Genomic DNA, 23,417 nt, shown 5'->3' with positions numbered 1-23,417 from the left:
TTAGGAAGAGGAAAAATACGGAGGATAAGAGGTACCGAGTCCCCTGATTATGGCATGACACGTTACTTAGTGAAGAGCAGTGAGCACTATGTGCTTCATTGAAACCCCAGCCAGGTCAAGGAGCTGAACAAAAAGTTTGATAAACAACAGCACTCTAGTAAGTGGCCTGAATGACTGATTTAGGCACAGGACCCCCTGACGGAGACTGAGACACAGCATTGCTTAGGAAATTTTTGTCTTTTATTACCAGTGAGCTCAACATCAGGTCTTCCATTCAATCACTCAGTTCCCAGAAAAGCTAGACAAAACCATACAGCAAGTAATCTGGAAATCCTGTCTACAGCCATCTAAGGACACAGGTGAAATTCCTCAAAATCTTAATTTTGTCTCACTGAGTTTAAAGCATTGCTAAACATGGAGCAAAAAGAGAAAACTGAAACTGAAGCCAGAATGCATCCCATGTGGTTTTACACGCTAAGACCATTTAGTACCGATTGCTTTGAGATATTAAATAAAAAAAAAAAATAATTTACAGTTCAGTTAAAATTACTAGTTGAAATCACTTTCCACCTAGCTGCCTACTAAGTAACTGCCAGTGTGGGGAAGGAAAAAAAAAACAACACAACCAATCAACCAACCAAAAAAAAACCCACCTTCACTGAATACTAGGGCTTAAAGAGCTTTTAGACTGCATTTTAATGAAAGATATAGACAGATTTTTCATGTGCTCTTTAGTTGCTATTGCTGTGTTCTTGGGAGCATCTTCCATCGAAAGATTCTCATTCCTGCTATGCCCACACTGAAAGAGAGCTAAAATTTTAGCATTACAATGGTCAGGCAACAACGGGGGAAAAATCCCGATCTTACACAGGGTGCAGCTTCTGTGTGGGTATAGTCAAAAGTACTTCCTGTAGCTCTTTGCCTGTATATCTACTCTTAAGCTAATACTTAAGCAAGCAGGGCTTCTACTGACTTCTGTATGCAGAGGCTCCAGACTGTAAAATATGGCCAGATTTTCTACATTACAAGGTAGACTCCTAGCATTACAGCTGGGATGTAGCTTGCCCAAAATGTCACATAGACAGGATGTGGTGATAACCAGAGCCCAGGATCCTTTACTTCCTGGATGCTGTTTGCTTGACTAGACACAGTCCTCTCTTGGGGATTTCTCATCTGGTTGTATCTGGATGCATTAACAGGACTGGGACATCTAACAGTGGAAATCATAACGGGAAATCATACTTTTGCATGCTGTCTGTGAAAGGATGAGCTGACAGGAGAGAAACATTCATTTTCAGTAAATCTTTCTTTCTAATGCACTTAGTTTTAAAGAGATTGTGTAAATTGCAAATGTTAAATGTATTTCCAACTGTGGAAAGGATGATAGAGATAATGGCTAAAACACACTCTGATGGCCAATGCCCATGGCTGTACAGAGGGGCACACAGAAAGTCAGCAAACAGCAACCTTAGGGCCAGGATTCAAGTGTCATGTAAAGCTGTGCCGTAGGTTTTTATGGATGATGGGGGAAAAGCTCAAGTTGCAAAACTTACCTCAATAGATGTTTCACTGTACGGTCTTTGCCTTTAAACAGAAATACCCAGGACATTCCCAGTGTCTGGGTTTCAGAGGACTTAAGTCATGAAATGGCTCTGATAGGAACACACTGTTACAATTAACACCTTCCTTCACCTTGAGGGCTTTAACTCATTGTGTTCCCTATGCCCATTTTTCTCTTCACAGCCTTCCTACCACCACTCCACCATGTGGCATCTGATCTCGTGGACACCACGCACCCAGTGGTCACCAAAGCACTTAAAGTTGGTCGCTGTCTACATGCTGGTGCTCTTGGTATCTCTCAGCTTTGCTTCAGGACACAGCAGGCCATTTAAACATCAGATAGACAACAGAAGTAAGTATGAGTCTCACCTGACGTAATGTGATGGACCCCTATATGATGACCTCGTGGCCTCTGTTGCATCAAGGGATCAGGGTCACACTGTCAGGCAAAGATCAGCAGCAAATCCACATGGGTGTTTCCATGATGATGGATGGATAAAGGGTGGTGTGGAATCCTGTTCTTCAATTTACATTAACTTAATCTCCACCTCATGACACTTAATTTGCCAAGGAAAATACTGCAATTTTTTATAAATACCGTAGGAGACACCAATTTACAAAAGACTGACAAAGAAAATGCAAAGCAGTACACATTTAAGACTATTTAAGACTATTTAAGCATCTAATTTTCAGCTATGTTCTGCAGATCTGTGGCAGGTCATGGCTACTTCTAAGAAGTAACAAAGCAGCATGTGCCATTAGCTTAAATTTGCTTTACAGGGATCTTCATGTCTGTCTGGAATTACAAGTTGTCTGAAAGTCAAAATACAAGTACTCATTGAGATATACTGTGAAGAACGGCACTTGCCCAGATGGAGGATAATTTTGTATGTCCTAAGGAAATGTTAACACACAATACAAAGTATTTTTGAGAGAATCTGGATCATGATATCTCACCTTCCCTCCAAGGAGCAATGGGTGATGATTGAACATGGAGTGGGAGAGAGTTGGGTGTGGGGAGTAAGGCACGTGGGTTCTCAGTGGCACATCTTTCCCCTTTCAAAGACAATTAGAGATGTGGGGAGCCTTGGTTTAGGTACTTGAGTGAAAAATATGAAATGGCTTAGGTTTTGGTGGGCAGTGGGATGTTAAACACTGTGCTGAAACGTTTACAGGGTGTATGGAGAAATTTACAACTGAAGTGGATTTTTTGTTTTGTTTTGTTTTCCGTGTTAAAGCAGGGATATGCCCAGGTGAAAATACTGCTGCCTTGCTTGAGACTTTCGTGTGACTTGGATACTGTATGATGCACTTAAATTGGGATCTATTTCCTATTCCTGACATCCCATTGGCTTTGGAATGATTTGGCTTTCCTTGGGGAAGCTTCACCTTTGCATATTTTTCCTGCCACTATATCTTAGTCTTCTAATACAGCTATACCCTTTCCACACCTGCTGTAGAATTACACCAGGCTGTAAAATAAACCAAGTATGAGTATATTTCGTATGCATTAAAAGGAAAAAAAGTCATCCATGAAAACAATTGAAGGAGAATTAGGTTTGTATGTGTACCTCTAGCACAGGAACCCTCCTTGCAATCCAATGGAGTTGTTAGTCTTTAGAGATGGTACATAGAGCAGAAATGGATGCTGCAAAGTAGGACCTTCAGGATTTTGGGCACCTTAGAGGGGACAGTTTAAAAGTGGCAGACCAGGGAACTGCTCTGGTGTTCCTGGATGTAGGCTGCTTTGTAACCTCTTCCAGAATTGCAGGTCATGCAGACCAGACAGATGAAAATTATTTTTGCATCTGAATGCTCTTTCTTGAGGTTCAACATTTGGCAAGTGACCCTCACAGGCACCAGAAAGTTGTGTCTGGCTGCAGCCTTTCCCCTTGGCTTTTCTCCTGGGCTACTAATAAACTGTTTAACACCCTTGAGGTGTTCAGGAAGTGCTGCCTTTACATACAGTAGTAGATGCTTCACCCCAGTGCTTTGAATTCCAGGTCCCCAGATTGATCCTTTTTGGTATGTGGGTCGTGGTGTTCGCCCCATCGGTCGGTTTGGGAAGAGGCAGCTGAGAAGCAGCCGTGGCAGCTTGAGGCCCATGAACAGGCACCTGGATTTCATCTTGAACACCTTGTGGGAACAAAAAGTGTTGGATGCAGAGGACAGTGACTGGTGATGTCCGTGTCCTGAGGTGGTGGCCTAACTTCTGCTCTCTGAATTGCCCCTCCCCTGCACATCAGACCTCTAGTTCTGCTTTTGTCTAGCAATCCCATGCTTTTCCTCTTTCTGCTTCTTGTGCAAATTCCTTCAAAAAGAAACACATTTGGGGTGCAGGTAAAAGACAATGTGTTGACACTAGCACTGAATGCAAACATAGCTTTTAAAAGGGCTTCTTCCCTCTTACATCCTCACCAGTCCCTTTCCTGAGCTGTAATGATGCTAAGCACTGTAACATTAGGTTTAACCAAAAAACAAACAGCTTCTGTGTTGGGATTTAAACTCTGCAGCGTTAAACATATCATGAAACCTTCCTGTCACATTTCACAGTCAATGGCTATTGGTATGTAAAAATAAAAAACAATAGTTGGAAGAAAGAAAAAAGACTCTCACTAATTTTTAATGTACCTTCATTAATGGCATGAAAAGCTGGTGCTCTGTACGTAGATGTTATAGAGATTGTTAACATCCACTTCCAGGAATGCAGCCCTAAGCAACCCATTGGCCTTTTATGATTCTTCCCATGCTTCTGGAGAGATATGTTAATGAATAAAAAGGAGCTTCTGTCAGAGATAAGTATTTTCGCCCTGCTGAATGTCAGAAAATGAGGAAAAAAATTGGCTAATTAAACTCTTCAGAGTCATTTTGTGCTTACTGCATGTAATTGTGTATCATTATCCAAAATGGTTAAGGGCCTAAACTATCTGATGCCCTTTAAAACAACGTTGCTGTTTTTAAGTACACTATCTGATCAAGCTGAAGCCACTCGTTGAGGATCACAAGCAATGTACAAACTACCACATTAGTCCACATCAGTAAGCCTTGGGTTGTGGCTTAACTGTCGTATTTGCCACAGTAATTAACTTTGTTATACTCATTTTATAAGAAGTGTTATTTGCAATATGTTTAGTCTTGATTGATTACTACTACCAGCAAGAATATTCAAATGCAGTTTAATCTATGGCTTATATCCAAAAAGATAGCTTACAATTTAGCTAATGAATGATGGTTAAATCCAGGCCATGAATCATAATGCAAATTAGAATGAACTTGCATTTCTAGTTGTGCTTTGCTACAACTACTACTAAAATTTGCTAGTGGTTGAATTAATTATAACAGATAATTCAACCCCTTTTTTTTTCTGTTTGTGAGTGGTCTGTCAACAAGGAGTGGATTTTTATATAATAAGGTAGTTATTACTATTTATAATACAATATATCTGCTTACCCAAAGTGTTACTTACTTAAAAAACATTAGTTTAAATGAACACCCTCATGGCGTAGAAATTAAGCTGATAAAAATATATACATTATCACTTGTCTTATGAGGCTCTGAAAATACCAGACTAAGATTATTGGCAGGGCTGTTGCTCAGTTTATCCTTTGGTAGCAATCCCAGTGAGTTACAGAATTTCTGCTTGCTTGAGATTGTATTTCACCCCACAGGCATGACGGTTTGGAGAAGACACCATCAAATATTCTTAGCAGGATCCCTCTTGCCCCAACCCAGTCAAAAACAACCTGAACCAAGTGTGTTAATGCATATTCCTCCTCTCAACTGAACCAGGTGCCTCTGGAGTTGCCCATCTCCCATGTTTAACAGAGAATGGGTGGTTTGTGATGTGGCACTACCTGAAGAGCTGTGTGCAGCAGCATAGTCAGCATGTTTCTTGACCAAAAGGGCACATAAATCCACACCACAGAGGAGAACGTCTGTGTTTTCTTTATGAATTAAGTCCTTGAAAAAGGCATTCTTTTCATAAATTGCTTTTACTCTTTTATAATTTTCTTAACAATAATTCTTGGTGAGTATGCTGATAACAACAACAAGGCAAACTTAATATTCACTCAGACTTAATCAAATAGATCATATAGTCTTCATTTTACCCATTAAAATATTTTCATTTATAAAAATTAATCTAAATATAAATATTAACACTAAAGATTGAAATCACTTGATGACAAAATAATTCTTTGTGTGCTATATGTTTTTATGATTTTTTAAACAGTAAATTATATCTTTGCACATATTTGGCACAATAAATGTTTGTAAAAATTCAAATGCCTTATAGCAGGTAGGATTTTTTTTCTTTTTTCTGTTTTCTTTTTGCAATGCCTACACAGTACACATTTTTCTGTCAAAGAAGACTGAATATTTTAACATTGTAACATGATAATAGTTGCTTTTCATGCCTCTTAAGGAAAACAACCTATTCCAAACTTTGTTGGCTTATTTAAATCACACTAACAGAACAAAAGCCAAAGAGTTATTCTATTAAAATTAGTAATTTCTGCATTGATATTACATACACAACATTAGTTATTATTATTAGATGAATATGTAGACCAACCACCATTAATGACATTTCATAACACGCATACCTGCATAAACCAGAACCTGGGAATGTATTGTGTACATACACAAGAACAGTCAAGGGAGGAGGAGGAGACTGAATAAAAGAAAATTCCTAAGCATCCTACTCTGTTTAATCTCCTTTACTGGATTGTATAAATAAATAAAATCTATCTTATATATATATATATATATATATTTATATATTAAACAGAGCGGGCCAAATTCTGCCCTCACATCTGTGCAAACCAGTTCCAGAGAAGTAGTATTGTGTGAGAGTAAGAGAAGGCATAATTTCACCCAGAACATATCGAGTCAGACCTTCGGCAGATGGAAATTCATCAAAGAGATAGAGTGAGACTTGTGTCTTCTAGGTGAGAAGATGGCTGTATATTTTCTGACAGTTCCTTACATACAGCTGGACATCAGCATACTGACAAACTTGGCTTCAAATATAGGTGACGGATTTGTAACTGGAACTGTTTTCCCAACCATACCATCCTGCTATCCTTTACCAACCCCACCTGACCCCCAAGCCCCAGTGTAGTCAGGAGATTTGCCGAGTTTTGCTCATACTTGCCCAAGCACTAGCATGTCATGTCCCAGGGTCCCAGGGGACCATGTTCCTGCCTGTTGGCAAGTAACGTGGGTGCTCTGCTAGCTGCGAACCTGGGGAAAGAAGCAGCTCTCCTCCTCTCCTGGTACCCGCTGCTCTTGAGAAAGCTCATTGCCAGCTCTGAAAATCAGATTACTGTCTTCTGAGTGGACTGAAAAATGGAACAAACTGAGACCTGTCTCATTTTTTTTTTCCAGTGTTTCCTGTCTTGAGCTCTCTGTATGCTTTAACAGCAATTAAAAAAAAAAAAAAAAAGCCATGAAGTCACCCAGGTGCAATCTCAGAGCCCCCTATCTAGTACCAGCAAAAGATAAAACATCTCACAGAAGGGAGTTGTTCTCTGGCCCAAGACTCCTTAGTGCTGACAGGGAACTTACCAGCTCGTGCCCTCCTTCACAGCATGATTTCACATCAGTCCAGAATGTATTTGGGTACTCGCACTGCGTTTGATGTAGAATATCAAAATCACCTCCTCAAACTACCTCCTTTGTATTCCCCAGAGCAAAAGGTACCACAAATTGGCAAGGCCCTCCCCCAAAAGGGTCAGAGGAACACTCTGTAAATGGCATCTTTGCTCCTGGCATTTGATCAAAGGGCCTTCCAGGGTTTGGCTCCCCTTTTGAGGGTCTCCGGAAATGAAAGAAGAAATTTCACTGTTCACAATCTGATTCAGAGTGGTCCAGTGGTAGTGGGGTGCACATGGCACCAGTGACAAGCCCCAGCTACTCTACGATGGCTACAGACTAGTAAAGGAAAAGACTTCTAGGCTACATTTGTCCCCTCCTCAGAAAGGAAGCAGCCAAAGGAATCTCTTATAGTTTGCAGCCACCCTGCAGCCATCAGGCCAGTCAGCAGAGATCTCATCCACAATGCTTTTACTTTCTTTTCCCAATCTTAAAGATTTGGTCAGAATTTATTCTCAACTACCAACATGGTTAGATGCCATCAAGGGACAATGATACCAAGAAGAATGAGACAAAGGTGTCACAACAGTGTTCAGATGCATCCAGATGCTGGGATTGTAACTCAACAGACATCTGGTCCACATGTGCTGCTTACAAACAATTCATGGCTCAGCATGACATCCACATTCCCCCCTGCCACCAACTGTAAAATACCTAGCTCTGGAGCTAGAACATTAACTCTGCCAAATTATTTTCAGGGAACAGAGAAGTCTTTGCATATCACATCTCCTCCTACCAACCTTGTCAAAACTTCCACCGGCTCCTGGAGAGTAGAGCTAGGTACACAGATTCTCCATTCCCACCAAGTAGCTGAAAAGCAGCACACACTGCACAGAGTTGTTCTTATTGCTCGACAAGACAGATGCCTACATGAACATCAAGAGGCCAGAAAATGTGGATCACAGGTCTGCTTTGTTCATTCTTTTTGAATGAAATATTGGCCTATAATTATGATTGAGAGTACAAAAACATACTGTAATTTAAAGACGACATACTTTAGTACAATCAATGGGGAGAAAAAGTGCATCTTAAATGTGAGCCTTGCTTTTGAAACTCAGCATCCTTTCTAGAGTCTTGTGAGAACTTTAAGGCAGAGTTTCCTTTAGCAGACCACAATGCTGAAGACTTGGACAGCTTTCTCAGTGAGGTATCCGAACGAAGCCCTATAACTGAGGCATTGTGGGTTCTTGAGGATCCATTTTCAGCTGGACTTACACAATGGCTGTTAAGTAAAGGCACTCTAGTGTACAGCCTTAGGCAGTGTGTTATTGGCAGTAGAGAAGTGTAAGTTTAGTACATCACAGCAGATCCTATAGCAGGTTCCTAAAACAGAGAGGACAGGAAAGAAAGAAACATGAGTCAAACACAAAACAAGGTTGCTGAAGGGAGCCAGATCCTTCCCTTTCTCACCTCCCTGCATGTTTTACACATATCTAGTGGTACACCACTTAGTCATCTTTTCTTCTTATGCGTCTACATCTGCTCTAGAAGAAGTGATTGACAGCTGTACAGTGAAACCTACTTGTTCAAATCCTTCTGGGTCAACCTGTAGCCTGTCTCCTCCTTAAATTTCACTTATGCTAGCTTTAAACTTTTCTCAACAATCACTAAGATTCGAGGTGAATCTCACCTGCAGAATTATGCTGTGAAATTGGTACTGGGAGGGTCTGAACTGCAGGTCCACTCATTTATTTCTTAGTTTTAAATAAGGATAGCACATGCCTGTAGACCTGGCAGCTGTGATACATTACTACAGGCTAACATTCTGGAACACACAGCTGCTACATGCTGCTATAGTCAGACAGCTGCCAGGACACTGGATACATTTGTTCAAAGTTACCTCAACAGTCTCTATTCTTTTTCCTCCACCTACTAAGAGAAATTTTGTGAAGATGCTGAAACATATCTGCATACGCTGATACCTCTATATTTCTACTTACTGCTTTTAACAGCATTTTTGAAAACATTTATTATGATTTTACCATTAAGTCCTTGGCAGTGCTTTTCCTCTCTTTAGTCCTTTGCGTTAGAGATCCTTGAAGCATGAAGTTTCTATTAAATGTTCTGACAGTGGTAATTGGAGAACCATCTTTTTTTTCACCTGCAAAAAATACAAAAAAACGAGATTTTTCACCTAACAGATTGAAGCGAATGTAATAATATTCTTGAAAAGTCACAGCTTCTGGAGAGAAAAAACTTCCCCTCAGACATGTAAGACAAGCTCATTTTAAGTTAAATGAAAAACAGCAGGCTGTGCACCTTGAAGTTTACTAAAGTTTGAGGTCGTGTCAATCTTTAGAATTACACAAGAGTAAAACAAGGTGAAGCAGGCTCCAGAATTGTCACAGATAATGCACTGAAGGTTTAGAAAAGAAAAAAGAAAAAGAAAAAGAAAATGAAAAGGAAAAGGAAAAGGAAAACTGTATTTAAAAAAAAACAAAACACACACACACACAAACAACTCACAACTCATGCCATACCCTAACATACCAGCAACATTACTGAGCCAGATAACATGGACTGAATTCAGTAGGCATAGTCTTTAAGAAAGCAGCTGTGGGCTGTGGAGAGTGGCAAGTGCCTAGTCATAGTTAGCACTGTGACTGCTTGGCCCTTGCAGCCTAAACCTGGCCACACCTCAGCAGTGGCCTAACTTTTACAGGACAAGCATTTAGCAATCCTCATTTGCTTTTCCCAACCTTCTGTTCTGTTTCTGTTAATTTGCCACTGTCACATTTTCCACTAAAATAGGAAGTGGTGATGTTTTACGTGCCAAATGTATGTTTTGTTTTTGCAAATGCAATGGGAAATGAGGAAGCTAGACACATCTGTTCATTTTATAACTTCATCATTCCCTTACTCTGTTGAACTGTACATTGCATTGAAACTTATGAAGAGAGACTATAAATTTATCATATGTAACAAGTGCACCTTTTATTGGTGGAGCCGGAAGTTTCCTCCTCTGCTGTCTTGATGTGTCTATTGTATGCATCTGTAAACAACACATATGCATTACTCAACTCCATTACAGAAAAAGAGGCAAGATTTCCCCAATGTATTTTTGAATACTACATAATGTTCTGGCACCTGGTTTGTTTGCTTTTGATCCCGTTTCCTTGTCAGGCGAACACATGGAGCCACATTCAAGCCTGCAACAGTGAGAGCTGATATTCTGCTCTCAATATCTGAAATCTTCAAAGAAAATAAGAGACAGAGACAGACAGATGGGGAGGGGGAAAAAGAAGTTTTAAAATTACTATGGATGCCACTACTAAAACATATCCTTCCCCCCACTCAAATCTTCTTTAATTAAAAAAACATAAACAGATAGCTGATTCCTTCATCAATTCTGACACTTTGCTCTCCTTTGCTCTCTATTCTTTAGTCCTAATGTCAAAGAGGGGTTAATTCGTTAGTAAAGATGAAGTACAAGAACATTCCAACCTACCATATGACTCCAATGAAGAGGCATTTTGTTCCTTGTGAGGAAACAAAGAAAGCAGAGAACCCCCTGCCTGCCATCTCCCAGTAACTACTAGCTATGTAATTCGATGTTCATTCAAGCATGTGTTTTTCAAAGGCTACATTTAAGCAATTACTTTGTGGAACACATTTCCTAATTCAAAATTAATTTCATGCACAAACAAGGTACATCCTCTGTCTCAAAATCCAAATGTTTGATCTTGAATATTTGTTATAATTTGAATGTACATGTACGTCAAACAAACACAGACATGCAAGTACACACTGTGTAAAAACACTCAAAGAAAAACAAGTTGCTAGAAAAAACAAAAGGCCAAGGAAACAAACAGCTGGGGAGAAGCTATACTGAGGCAGAGACTAGCAGATAGAAGTGTCACCAAAAGGGAAAGAAGTGTCAGAGAAGTCAGACTTCAGCTGCACATATAATCAGACTCCTGATTCACGACGACACCTGAAGCTGGTCACGCTGCAGATGTATCAGTTGCATGTTACCTTCTTTGTCACCCTACTCTCATAGGTCAGGTCTCTCCCCTCCTCATTTCTCATCTCCATTAATATATGTAATGTAAATTAGTGACCAAGGCCAACAAGATGCTGCTGCCAGGTTGCCATCTATTTCATCAATGCACTTCTGACATCAGGAAGGTGTCAGACTTTCAGATCTTTGCTCAATCCTAGTTTGAATATGCTGTCACTGAAAAAATAAACAGGTACATCCCTGTTAATGCCTGGCACAGGCATGTCAGAGTGCATCATGTGGTACAGACTGGTCAGTAAGCCACTGCTGCTAGCCATATGTGGAGGTCATTATTCCCTTGCAGTCTGACAGCCTTACCTCATTCAGCTTCCTGCACCAGGTCATGAAGTTCTGTTCAGAGCCCCAGACTTTCTGGAGCCTACTAGGGAGAAACTAGACCACAGCACACACGAGCAACTGCCTTTTGGCTGGGATGTGTACTGCTCAGCAGCTAAATCCCAAGGCAGACTTGCAAGTTCTGGGTTCTGCCTTTGGTCTTTTTTGGTAGATTGGTACTGACACTGGCTTCTTTTGCCTCTACAGTCTGCTGAGTAGAAGAACTACCTAAGACCATATCTGCAGTCAGACAACAGGCATGCACACAACAGAGCACACCATGCAAGCTGCCTGGGAACAAGGAACAGGTACAGTATTAGTACTACAGTAACATGCTGTTGTCTGAAAACTAGCTGGGGGAAGAAACAATTGCAGTACATCTGGCTGTACTGAGTGACACATCTCAGTTATGCTTTGCTCAGCTCCTGTGATGCAGCTGTGTATCCTTGGATCATGAGTTTGCTGAGATACAAAAGAATATTACAACTAAGCATGCACAGACAAAAGGTAAGCACAAGGGAAGTCAGTGTGAAACTGCAGGTGGGGAGGAGCTGCCGTCCTCACCTGAAGCTCTGCGTGATGAACCTGGGCAGCTGCTGTGGCCACCTGATCCTCCAGCTCGGCCAGCTCTGACTCTGCTGTAATGCTGTTGATCTTGCGTGCCGCGTCCTCCAGGCTGGTCAGCTGCCCCTCCAGCCCATACACCGTGACAGCTGTCAGATACACCTGCAGGGCCCAGGAGGGAGAGCTGTCAGTGATTTCTGTTTTGTGAGCATGGAGGTTTGAGCAGACTGCATTGTCCATGTCACCTCACCACAAAACAGAATTATTCCATATACACCAGAAAATTAAAAAAAAAAAAAAGAATGCTGAAAAGTTACCTTTTTTTTTCTTTTTTTTTTGGTATTCAATTTCATAACATAAATACTGCAATTAAAGACTGTCACACTATGTGCAAGCACACTCAAGGCCTCCGGTCAATCAAAAAATCTGTGAGAATAACTGCTCATCAGCATATTGATACAAACTTCTTACACTATACCTGTGCTTATTGTATGCACAATGGAGTTTTCCATCGCATCCTGCACTCACCCAATTCTACAGCAGCCAAAATCCTTTACATCTCCTGGCCCTTTGGAGTGAATCTGTGGAGGGTCAATAGGCTTATTTGGGCCGCATAAGAATAACAGACTGTATAATTTAGAGATCTTCTCTGAAATTAAAGAATATCTCAACCCATCTGCAATACCTCTGATCACTGTGGGTGAAGGTTTCATTTCACATTCAGCTACTCAGCAATAATTCATGATAAATTGTGTTTTATGTGTTTCTTTTATTTCACAAAGAAATCTAAGACACAGCTGGATGAAGGTCCCTAGTTTATAGAAAATGCTAATTTTCACACAGAATCACAGAATCATCTAGGTTGGAAGAGACCTCCAAGATCACTGAGTCCACTCTGACCTAACACTAACAAGTCCTCCACTGAACAATATCACTAAGTGCTACATCTAAACGTCTTTTAAAGACCTCCAGGGATGGTGACTCCACCACTTCCCTGGGCAGCCTATTCCAATGCCTAACAACCCTTTCAGTAAAGAATTTCTTCCTAATATCCAACCTAAACCTCCCCTGGTGCAACTTTAGCCCATTCCCCCTTGTCCTATTACCAGGCATGTGGGAGAAAAGACCAAACCCCACTTCATTACAGCCTTCTTTAAGGTACCTGTAGAGAGCAATAAGGTCGCCCCTGAGCCTCCTCTTCTCCAGGCTGAACACCACTGAGCCTCCTCTTCTCCAGGCTGAACAACCCCAGATCCTTCAGCCACTCCTCATAAGACTTGTTCTCCAGACCTCTCACCAGCTTCACTGCCCTTCTCTGGACATGCTCGAGCACCTCAATGTCCTTCTTGTGAGGGGCCCAATTTCAAATATTATCTTTTGATAACTGTGTTTAAAATTTTGCTACTTATGTGAAAATACTGCACCTTCTGCCTGTTTACAAGATTGTCAAGAGACTGTTTCCATGAAGCTGGTAACAGGACAGTAGAAATAAATCTACATTCTGATTTTCCCCACTGGCAGCATCACTTACTCCAATACCAATAAAGGCTGCAGTGCTACAAAACTACCATGAATACTCTGTGGCAGACTTTATGGGTCAAGGGGCAAGAAAACAGGATCTGAACTAGATCCTTGAGCACATACCTTCACTTCATATGTTTTCCACTCAAGTCATCATATCTGCCCATAATTCCTAGCCCCTGCAATCCACTGGTAACAAGTGTTCAAATAATTTCTGGCCATGCTGTAACTTCATGGATCAAAAGTGGTAGAGAATTACTATTATTTTTATTGCTTTATTGATGTTTAATTGCTTGCAATAGGTTTTTTGTTTGGTTGGTTTTGTGTGTTTTTTGTTTTTCTTATTTGTATTACTGGTTTCAGGGCATATATATATATACAAGGTATATACATTTTGTTCCTGTACATGACTTTGCTAAGAAGCAAATTCACTATGTCTTGTATGAACTGCATCTTGTTAGATGACAACATAACTTCAAGCATGAAATTCTTGAAAAGTGTACCTAGGACAAATAAATCATTTGGTTTAACATCTTTGCTGAAGTACTTGGAGACACAGGTAGTTAACATTCTGATTTAAATAGAAACGTTCCTACTTTGTGGGTTTAAATTATTCTTTCCATTCACATCAGTGAAGGTTCTTTTTTGATTTCTCTATCATATCTAAATGTCAGAGAAAGAAGAAAGAAGAGCATTATGATCAGAAACCTCTAGGAAGTTGAACGAAAGATGCATTTAAATGCTATGCCAAAATTCTCTTCACAATAATTTGGATATTTCACAAGCAAAAATAAATAAATAAATAAAACAGAACAATAAAAAATGTGGCAAGAGGTGAACAATATTTTTGTAACTTAAGAACCCCCATATTTGTTACATTTTGGTTTAACTGAACATTTTCCATCTAGATTTAAACAGAAGGTTTTTCTTAAGATTCTCTTTACCTGAACAATCATTGCAGTTCAAGCAGCAATGGTGTACTTGCAGGTCTCCACGAAATTACACCCTTTTGAATTACACCCATTAACAATCAGATTCAGGAGACTTATTTTACCAACATTTAGGTATGCATAGCTTCTACTAACACCCACCAGACCTAGTGCTGGGACAGGTGGCCCCTACATTCTCCCCACTGATGCATGTACAATCAACAAAACACTGAGAACAAGAATGAACGCAGTAAGGTGTCTGTCTACATGTGCACCCAGATTCTCTTTCACAAGTTGCTGCAAAGAAGATGCACTGCATGCAGGTATGCCCCAATCTGCATTGGGAAAAAATATGGATTCCTGGATTTCTAAAGGCTTTTTAAATTTACACATTGACTGTGGTGATGAAATCATGAAACCATGCAGTTTTGTCATGTACTTCAAATCCTGTGTGGATTTGTGTGGAGAAAGATATAGTGTGGGGACACAACAAGGCTGATCCAACTGGATGCCTTATGAATTATGCAGGCCACTGAGAGAAGATAAATCAGCTATATGCTGCAAGCAGGGAAACACCACAGAAAGAAATGCTCTGCATCAGTGACCAGTGAGGAATGCTTGGCCCAAATGAACAACTAGGGGTCACAGCACCATAGACGTCAAATAGTCACAAAGACACAAAGGATTGCTGGAGCTTAAGTGCGGAAAAAACGCACATCAGATAATTTGCAACACAGTTCTCCACAGAAAAAAATAAAATGTGGTAGAACCTCTCTGCAAATTGCTTTCTTTCTGAGGAATCCAGGCTGTTGTGGGAGTGGGTTTTTGTGAAGGAAACTGGTTTTATCCCCTAAGAGAAGATTCTGTCTTTGAAAATTTTCTAGGGACTAAAGACAAACATGATCTATTTTCTTGAATTGATCAGGATGTTATAATAGGACAGCCTGGATTCTTGTAGATTTTTAAAAGTTCCTAACAAAGAGAAAAATCACAGAAATGTAATCAGTTCAATGTGGGAAGAGAAGAAAATCAGAAGTTACAAGTGTACCAACTCCATTAAGTGGATGCATGAAAATTTACAATGAGTAGTGGCTTCCCTCTCTGATTCAGCATTACACTTTTCCCTGCAGATGACAGGTACTCATGAAAAAGGACAGAAGATTCAGATGTGGCTGAACAGAAATGTTTAACCTAGCTTCTCTAGCCTGCTGTTTTTAATAGCACAGTGGGCAGCTCTGGCTCCCCGGGTACTCGTCTCATTATACTGGGAAATCATGGGTGGAGGAAGAGGTCCTCCATTTCTTCTCCAGGTGATTTGGAAAATGCTTTCCCTACCTGCCCTTAAAATAATCAGGCTGTGCTAGGACTTGGAGACGTGGTTTCAGCAAGGCATGGCACACCAGCACAGCCACATGGATTCAGAGGGCTTAAATTAATTTTTAAGGTAGGGGTTCTGAAATAAGTTCTAAAATTCAGCACATACAACTCTTCTCCTCCTTCAAATATTTTAAAGTACACATTAAAACAAAAAAACAAAACCACAGCAAAATATCAAGCAGCTGAGCACCTCTTTGAAATAAGATCTTTTGTTCTCTCTGTGTATTGAATTAATAACATGGGATCCATTCTCAGCACACACTGATGATACCTACCTGAGCACTCTCTCTTTTCAATTGTTTCACACACACACACACACGCGCAGACACACATGGATTCACATTCTTACGTTTTCTTCCAGTGTAGTGAGCTGCTCATCAAGCCTGATGGGGTCTGTCCCCAGTAGGAATGTCCCTCTTCCCTTGTCCTGAGAATCATCTGGGAAATCACAGGGACTGGTGGATTCTGCAATCAGTTCCTCCGTGGCGTTGATGACTTTCAGGACCTCTGTAGATATGTTGCAGAGCGAGACAGCAGAGTACTTCTGTTTTGTTACAAGAGCAGAGAAAACAACATTAAATTAGCACAGAGAGGTATTATGCAACATGGCTTAGCTTAAAGCTGTAGCTTTAAAAGTGCTAACGTATTACAGTTGGCTAGTTGCTGAGGAATCTACTTTTTCTCCCTCCCTTTTCAACACATGCACACTGATACAGCATACAAAATAACATACACACACAATTATTCCACAACACTAGTTAGTTCTACTAGAGGGCTGGTCCAAAACTTATGTCAAAGGAACCTACACATATCCAGCTTTAAAACCCAAGTGAGCTAGATACAGGTATCTTTGCAATAGCTTTTAGACAGTTTTTTTCACCACATTAATCTTTTTGGGGTCCTGCCAAACAGATGTGAAATCACCTGTCTTCATACAGGAGCTATCACATTGCAGCTGTGTACAAGGCAGATAAATCTTCAGACTTTTAGAAGCCCCGTGAGGACAGCAGTTTACATAGAAGATTTTGAGGAATTATATGATGGCCTCAAAAACGAAAGGTTGAGATATAGGCATGTACACATTTGCATCCCATTTTTTAAAAAAATCAATTAACCAGTATTTAAAAGTATTTATGAAATAACTTACATCAAGTACCAAGAAAGAGCATGCAGTTTTATCCATGTTAAAAAAACAAACAAACAACAACAACAAAAAAAAAACAACACACAAAATACCCCAACAACACAACTGTAAGACTTCTGTTTTTTTAATCAATGTGCAATTTTTAATCAAACTGCGATTTGTTACTATCTATCCGAATTCTGATGATTCTTACAGAGCTTTAGCTTTCAGGACAACCCCTTTGAGGGCAGTAAAATTTTACCTGATGTTCCCTCAAGCATCAATTTCAACATCTGAACTATACAGCTTTGAGATCAAGCCAGAGCCTGTTGAAGTCAAAACAAACACTTACAGAATTTATGTGCAACACTTTCAATGTTGCTTTCCCTAAAAGAAAGTGTGGGAAGTTCAGACCAAAATTTAATTAATTCCTCAAACATGCAAATACTTATGCATGTGACTGAGGGATCCACCCATCTGTATATTTTCCCCAAAACAAAATATCTGTAGAATCAAAAATGAGGAAACAGTGTTTGTATTCTACACAGTAAATCATACAGTATGGAAAAGTGTAACTGGTGAAATATGTCTTTAACTACAAATGCACATCACATAAATATATTTATCAATATCCCAGCTGGCTTTCCTAGCAGGATATAGGAGAAATAACATTCCATTCCTTCATACAGACTCTACTGGATTTAACTGGAAAACCTCTTGTATTATGTATTTCCTTTAGTTTTCTGTTCATTTTAATGTTAGATAAGACTTTTACTGAAAAACTACTTCTTTAGCAGTGTGTGCTCAATTGTTGTATATCAGTACATTAAGGCATCTTTAGCACTGTTATTTCTCTGTATTACAAGACATAATTAGATACATGAGATTAAAGAGAATGAGAACAAAGCAAATACAGTATGCTACTGCATACAGATATTTAGCTTGTTAGGACAGCTGACACAGATCTGAACAAGGAAGCCTAGGGCTCTCTTAAGGAGAACAAATACTTGAATCCCACAAATAGACTACTGTTTTTTCCATTTATTTTCACAAGTGCCAATTAGGTTAAAAACAGATCAATAATTTTATAGGATGGAGGAGGAAATCAATGTTACTTTGTTTTATTATTTGCTTTTACAAGTGCCTAATTCTTATTCTATTCTATCAGTAGTAAACAAAAAAAGGATAAAGGCCAGACACTACATTTTCATCATGTACATTTCCTTCATTATTTTTGTTGATGTATGTTCTCCATTTCAAGAACTGCAGCCCCAGTTCAGTGTTTATTACATTTAACTTTATTATTATTATTTTTTGTAGCTAATGATGGATTTCCAAGGAAGATTAAATTAAATTAGAAAAAGTTTTTCTTACAGCAGACTATAAGAATCCATACTGGCATTTATTACAGAATCACAGATTCATCTAGGTTGGAAGAGACCTCCAAGATCACCGAGTCCACTCTCTGACCTAACACTAACAAGTCCTCCACTAAACCATATCACTAAGTGCTACATCTAAACGTCTTTTAAAGACCTCCAGGGATGGTGACTCCACCACTTTCCTGGGCAGCCTATTCCAATGCCTCACAACCCTTTCAGTAAAAAAAGTTCTTCCTAATATCCAACCTAAACCTCCCCTGGCCCAACTTTAGCCCATTCTCCCTTGTCCTGTCACCAGGCATGTAGGAGAACAGACCAACCCCCACCTCGCTACAGCCTTCTTTAAGGAATCTATAGAGTGCGATAAGGTTGCCCCTGAGCCTCCTCTTTTCCAGTCTGAACAATTCCAGCTTTCTCAGCCGTTCCTCACAAGACTTGTTCTCCAGACCCCTCTCCAGCTTTGTTGCCTTTCTCTGGACTCGCTCAAACACCTCTATATTCTTCTTGTAGCGAGGGGCCCAAAAGAGTGGCCAGCCTTCCTGGACTTTTCTGCCCTTCAGAACTGCCTCCCAAGGGACTCTACCAACCAGAGTCCTGAACAGCTCAAAGTCTGCCCTCCGGAAGTCCAAGACAGCAGTTCTACTGGTCCCCCTCCTGACTTCGCCAAGAGTAGAGAACTCTACCATTTCATGGTCACTCTGCCCAAGACAGCTCCTGACCACCACATCTCCCACCAGCCCTTCCCTGTTTGTGAACAGGTCTAGTGGGGCACCTCCCCTGGTAGGCTTGCTAACTAGCTGAGTCAGGAAACTTCCACTCTCTCCAGAAACCTCCTAGCCTGCTTCTTCCGAGCAGTATTGCATTTCCAGGATATGTCTGTGAAGTTGAAGTCTTCCACGAGGACAAGAGCTGACAATTTTGCAACTTTTGCCAGCTACCTATAGAATTCCTCATCCGTCTCCTCATCTTGGTTTGGCGGTCTATAATAGACCCCCACCAGAGTGCTTGCCTTGTCGGCCTTGCTGCTGATCCTAACCCGTAGGGAATCAACCTTATCATTCCCAGTCTCAGTTTTGAGTTCCACAACATTAAAACACTCTAATATAGAGAGCCACACTGCCACACCTTCCATGCTGCCTGTCCCTTCTGAAGAGCCTGTAGCCAGACATTGCAGCACTCCAGTCATGGGAGTGGTCCCACCATGTTTCCATGACGGCAACCAAGTCATAGCCTGCCTGCTGCACGATGGCTTCCAGCTCCTCCTGTTTGTTGCCCATGGTGAGTGCATTAGTGTAGGTGCACTTCAGCTGGGCCATTGCCGTCTCCCCCAACCCTGACATTGTTCCCCCGGCACACCTCTAATGAGACTTATTTCATCCTCATCCCCCTTCCTACCTAGTTTTAGAGACCAATTACTGCTGAACACAGTTATTGTTTTCCTGGTAAAGAAAACAATAACAATGTTTTCATTACAATAACAATAACAATAACAATAACAAAAACAATGTTTCCTTTTCTGCCACAGGAAGTTTTATTAAATCAAGATTTTGAGTAAAATACCCTTCCTTCTTAGTACGTAATGGACAGAGAAACAAAAGTTCAGCAAGTAAGAAATGTTATTTTTAGCTTTTCTAGATTTCTACTAAGTTCTTAGTGGCAGATGCTGCTTGGTTTTTAAAACTGAATATTAAGATTTGCTTCACATCAGATGTTGTGCACGGCAGCTATATAAACGCTCATAAAATGTTTGTCTCTGTGAAAACACCTTGATTCTAGTCTGCAGGTATCTAGACACAGGAGTCAAAGAGTTAAAGCTTTTTTTTACGCTTGTGAAACATCTGCTTTTATAGCATAACAAAGATATGGCACTAACCACTGTAAAAAAGAAAATAAATGGCCAGAAGAAGTGATTTTCCTTAGAGTACATCTGAAGAGTACATCTCACAAAACTGAAGAGTACAAGAAGTATCTTGGAATTATTTAAATTCAAACTTTGTGAAAGTTTTCTACTAAAAGATATTTGGAAATCAGTTTTACTTTGGGCTGCATACTTATAGAAGTGAAATGAGATTAAGGACTGCCTGAGGGAGACAAAGAGTTCAGGGGTTTTCAAAATGAAAAAACACACAAACAAAAAAGCTACTCGATTAATGTTTTTGTCTCATACATTTCTATCTCTTCAGCAAATGTCAAAAGCTGCTCAAACTGCTTATATTCCAAAATGGCCACTTTGCAAACCTAGTGGGGTAATCTAGAGATAATTATTTGAGATATGTAAAGAGAAATAGAGAAAGAGAAAAAAAAGTGTTATCCTGGAGTTTTAGTCTTTCACAATCCTCTCCCCTCCCCAGACACCCACGTCAAACTAAGAAGTTAGAAGGTTTTGTGAAAACAACCTAAAATTCACAAACGCGCACACAATATCATGCTGGTAGGTGGACATTTCAAATTGCTATAAAGACCTTTGGTTGTATAATTTGATTTTGCCTTTGCAAGAAAGGTCACTCTTAACACCTATAAGGGATTCAAAGAGACAGCTGACATGCCATGATTAAGTCTCTCCCATCCATCTCGTCAAGCAACGAACTAATATGAATGGGGGACACAGAAAGCAATCTCTGTTACAAATAGCTATCACAGAAAAAGCACAGCCATTGTTCTTGAAACACTGGGATGCATCCTGATTTCATCTGTGCTACCATGCTGCTCAAATTAAATTGATGCAGTTGATCCAAAATTGAATGTATATACTGATTATGAGAATTTATTTTCTACTGAATTTGAGATAAAGAGTTTAATGGAATGAAGAAAACATATATATGTATATCTAATGATAATTCCTAACCAGACTTACAAATACATTAGACACGATCAAAATGAGAAATTCAGGTTCCTGAGTTCTTGTTGGAACAGTTTTAAAAACGAGGAAATACTAAAAAAGTATGTGTGTGTGCAAACACATATACATACATGTGTGCCTGTATACATTGAATACAACAAACAGCATCTTATAAAACATCTTTACTGTCATTTCTATGTGTGGTTGGACAGATGGAAAGGATTCCTGTTTTGCTTAAGAGAATGTTTCAGTGTTCTAAACTACCTATCACTGACCTTTAGCCACTTTCCCTCTCTGATGCTGTCTCTCTTTTCCCTGATTATGCTGCCAGAACGTATTTGTTTTTTAATTAGGGATGCTACACTGGAAAGTGTTTTTTTTACAACAGTATTTGCATTATTGTGCAAAGGATGATGAGCAATGGAAGTAAAGCAGATTTATAATCCTGAAGCAACATAAGTGTCCAAACTGCCAAGAGTAGGTGAACATTAAGTACGTGTATGTAACTCAGAAGCCTATGACATCTCCACATCATTTCTTTTGCATGAAGATTATTTACTTTACTGTTCAATAGAGAACAGCTGATATCAACAGTTAGTTCCAGAAACTGAGCAAGGGAAGCTTTCCATCACTAACAGCCCTGGCAGTATCGACCATGTCCTTGGTGACCTCTAGTGCAGTCATTTTCAGCTCCAGTCTCAAACTGCTCTGTCATGCTCTCAGTTGTGTGCCTGTTTCTCAGTCAATAGCCCTCATCCTTGCATGAGGAATTGAGAGGGACTGGGGAGAAGCTCTGCTTTGCCTTTGGTTGATTCATCTTTTCAGAGTAACTGGACTGAGTCCAGAATTGACAAAAAACCAGAACCAAAACACAACCCCGCCTTTCCCCTTCTCCCAGTACCCGTGGGAGTTCACAGTACAGCCTTGAGAAGGCCCTGAAAAGCCCACCGTAAGTCCATCTTCTGTACAGGCAAGCAAGATATGGGACACTGGTCAAGTCACAGCATGGGACGAACAAAGCCATCAATTCTCGACCATCAACTGCAGTCATCAAGCCTGAACTTCTAAAGATCATTTGGCCTAAAAGTATGTCCTAGCTAATCAATACCACAAAGACTGGGAAAGAAAGCTAAAATTTCCTTTGATAATTGATTGAAGAAAAGTGTACTATGAAAAGACATGCTATTACAAAATGACTCACAGGCGTAAGTTTTCTTGCCTTGACTTTAACGTCAATAACTTCATTTATGTGTCCTCATTTAGAAAATGAAAGTTAAATTACCTCACAGCCAAATTACCTTATCAGGTATTATTCTGTCTTTTTGGTTGTGGCAGGTAATTCTCAATACTACATTTTAACTAATGAATTCAGTCCACTGTGTTAATATAGTTACAGATGCTAATTTTAATAATTTGCAATGTCTTGTTTATAAAACCAAGGTTCCCATACTTGTGAGGAAGAAAATTATTTTCCAGTGGTTATAATATTATGGTCCAAGTTGGAAATGGAAATATTCAAGTCTTAAAATCTGCACAGGATTCTGTAAGAGTATCTACAGGATGATGATGTTGCACAAACGGAAAAATATTTTTTCTTTAAAATCATCTTTGATATTTTTACTAAAGAAAAAAAATAAAGGATCTAAAAGGCAATTAAAACTTACAGGACAGAACTTGACTCTAAGATTATGGAAAAAAGAAAAAACTGAGGGGGTTATGCGTTTTGCTGAATTAAGCATCAACCTTGGACACAAAAAAAGTGATTCCTTTTTTTATGGCTGAGAGAATGCTACAAAATTAATTTGCTTAGTACTACATAAGAGATACTAAAATAGCATGCATTTTAAAATACAAGGTAAGCATATATTTGCTCAGTAAATAAAATGAAAACCTGTTCTAAAAACCGGATTCCAATAAGCTAAGACTCAAATAGCACAGAATATGAAACCTCATCCCACCAAGAAGAATGATAAGCAATAGACACTATCAGCAATGTGAGAAAGTACCTATGCACTGTCAAAAACCTCTACAATGAATTAAGGGTTTTGTTTTGTTCAAGGGTTTTGTTCATTTTTTAAATCGGGAGTTAACAAAGAGCTTTGGAGACCACCATGGTCAGAAACTGCTAAAG

General features: G+C 39.7%; 2 protein-coding genes across 7 annotated transcripts in view; one reads left to right on the top strand and one right to left on the bottom strand.

Annotated features, from left to right (window-relative positions):
• Positions 1-1,764: 1,764 nt before the first annotated feature.
• LOC116486340 (prolactin-releasing peptide-like) lies at positions 1,765-3,742 on the top strand. The gene is made up of 2 exons (XM_032182496.1): positions 1,765-1,912; positions 3,564-3,742. The coding sequence occupies exons 1-2, from the start codon at positions 1,765-1,767 to the stop codon at positions 3,740-3,742; spliced, it is 327 nt and encodes a 108-aa protein (XP_032038387.1).
• A 3,271-nt stretch (positions 3,743-7,013) lies between these two features.
• The window catches only part of MYRIP (myosin VIIA and Rab interacting protein), a 225,104-nt gene continuing 208,700 nt past the window's right edge, over positions 7,014-23,417 (bottom strand). For all 6 annotated transcript variants that reach the window (XM_032181842.1, XM_032181846.1, XM_032181841.1 and 3 more), the window contains 6 exons: positions 16,292-16,486; positions 12,116-12,277; positions 10,303-10,407; positions 10,147-10,207; positions 9,198-9,316; positions 7,014-8,538 (listed from right to left, as the gene is read on the bottom strand). In XM_032181842.1, the coding sequence (XP_032037733.1) occupies positions 8,506-8,538; positions 9,198-9,316; positions 10,147-10,207; positions 10,303-10,407; positions 12,116-12,277; positions 16,292-16,486 (675 nt within the window). In that variant the 3' untranslated portion in view covers positions 7,014-8,505. The remainder of the gene's footprint in view (positions 8,539-9,197; positions 9,317-10,146; positions 10,208-10,302; positions 10,408-12,115; positions 12,278-16,291; positions 16,487-23,417) is intronic.

The sequence above is a fragment of the Aythya fuligula genome, chromosome 2 (assembly GCF_009819795.1).
Source record: "Aythya fuligula isolate bAytFul2 chromosome 2, bAytFul2.pri, whole genome shotgun sequence".
In the NCBI taxonomy this organism is placed as follows: Eukaryota; Metazoa; Chordata; class Aves; order Anseriformes; family Anatidae; genus Aythya; species Aythya fuligula.
The sequence above is the reverse complement of the archived record's forward strand: the minus strand, read 5'-3'. Positions and strand labels throughout refer to the sequence as shown.

What these genes read in the sequence shown, in the direction of transcription:
- LOC116486340 (XM_032182496.1), top strand. Translation starts at nt 1,765, where the DNA reads ATGTGGCATCTGATCTCGTGGACACCACGCACCCAGTGGTCACCAAAG. An exon ending in ACATCAGATAGACAACAGAA is followed by an intron (nt 1,913 to 3,563) that starts GTAAGTATGAGT and finishes TTTGAATTCCAG; the next exon opens with GTCCCCAGATTGATCCTTTT.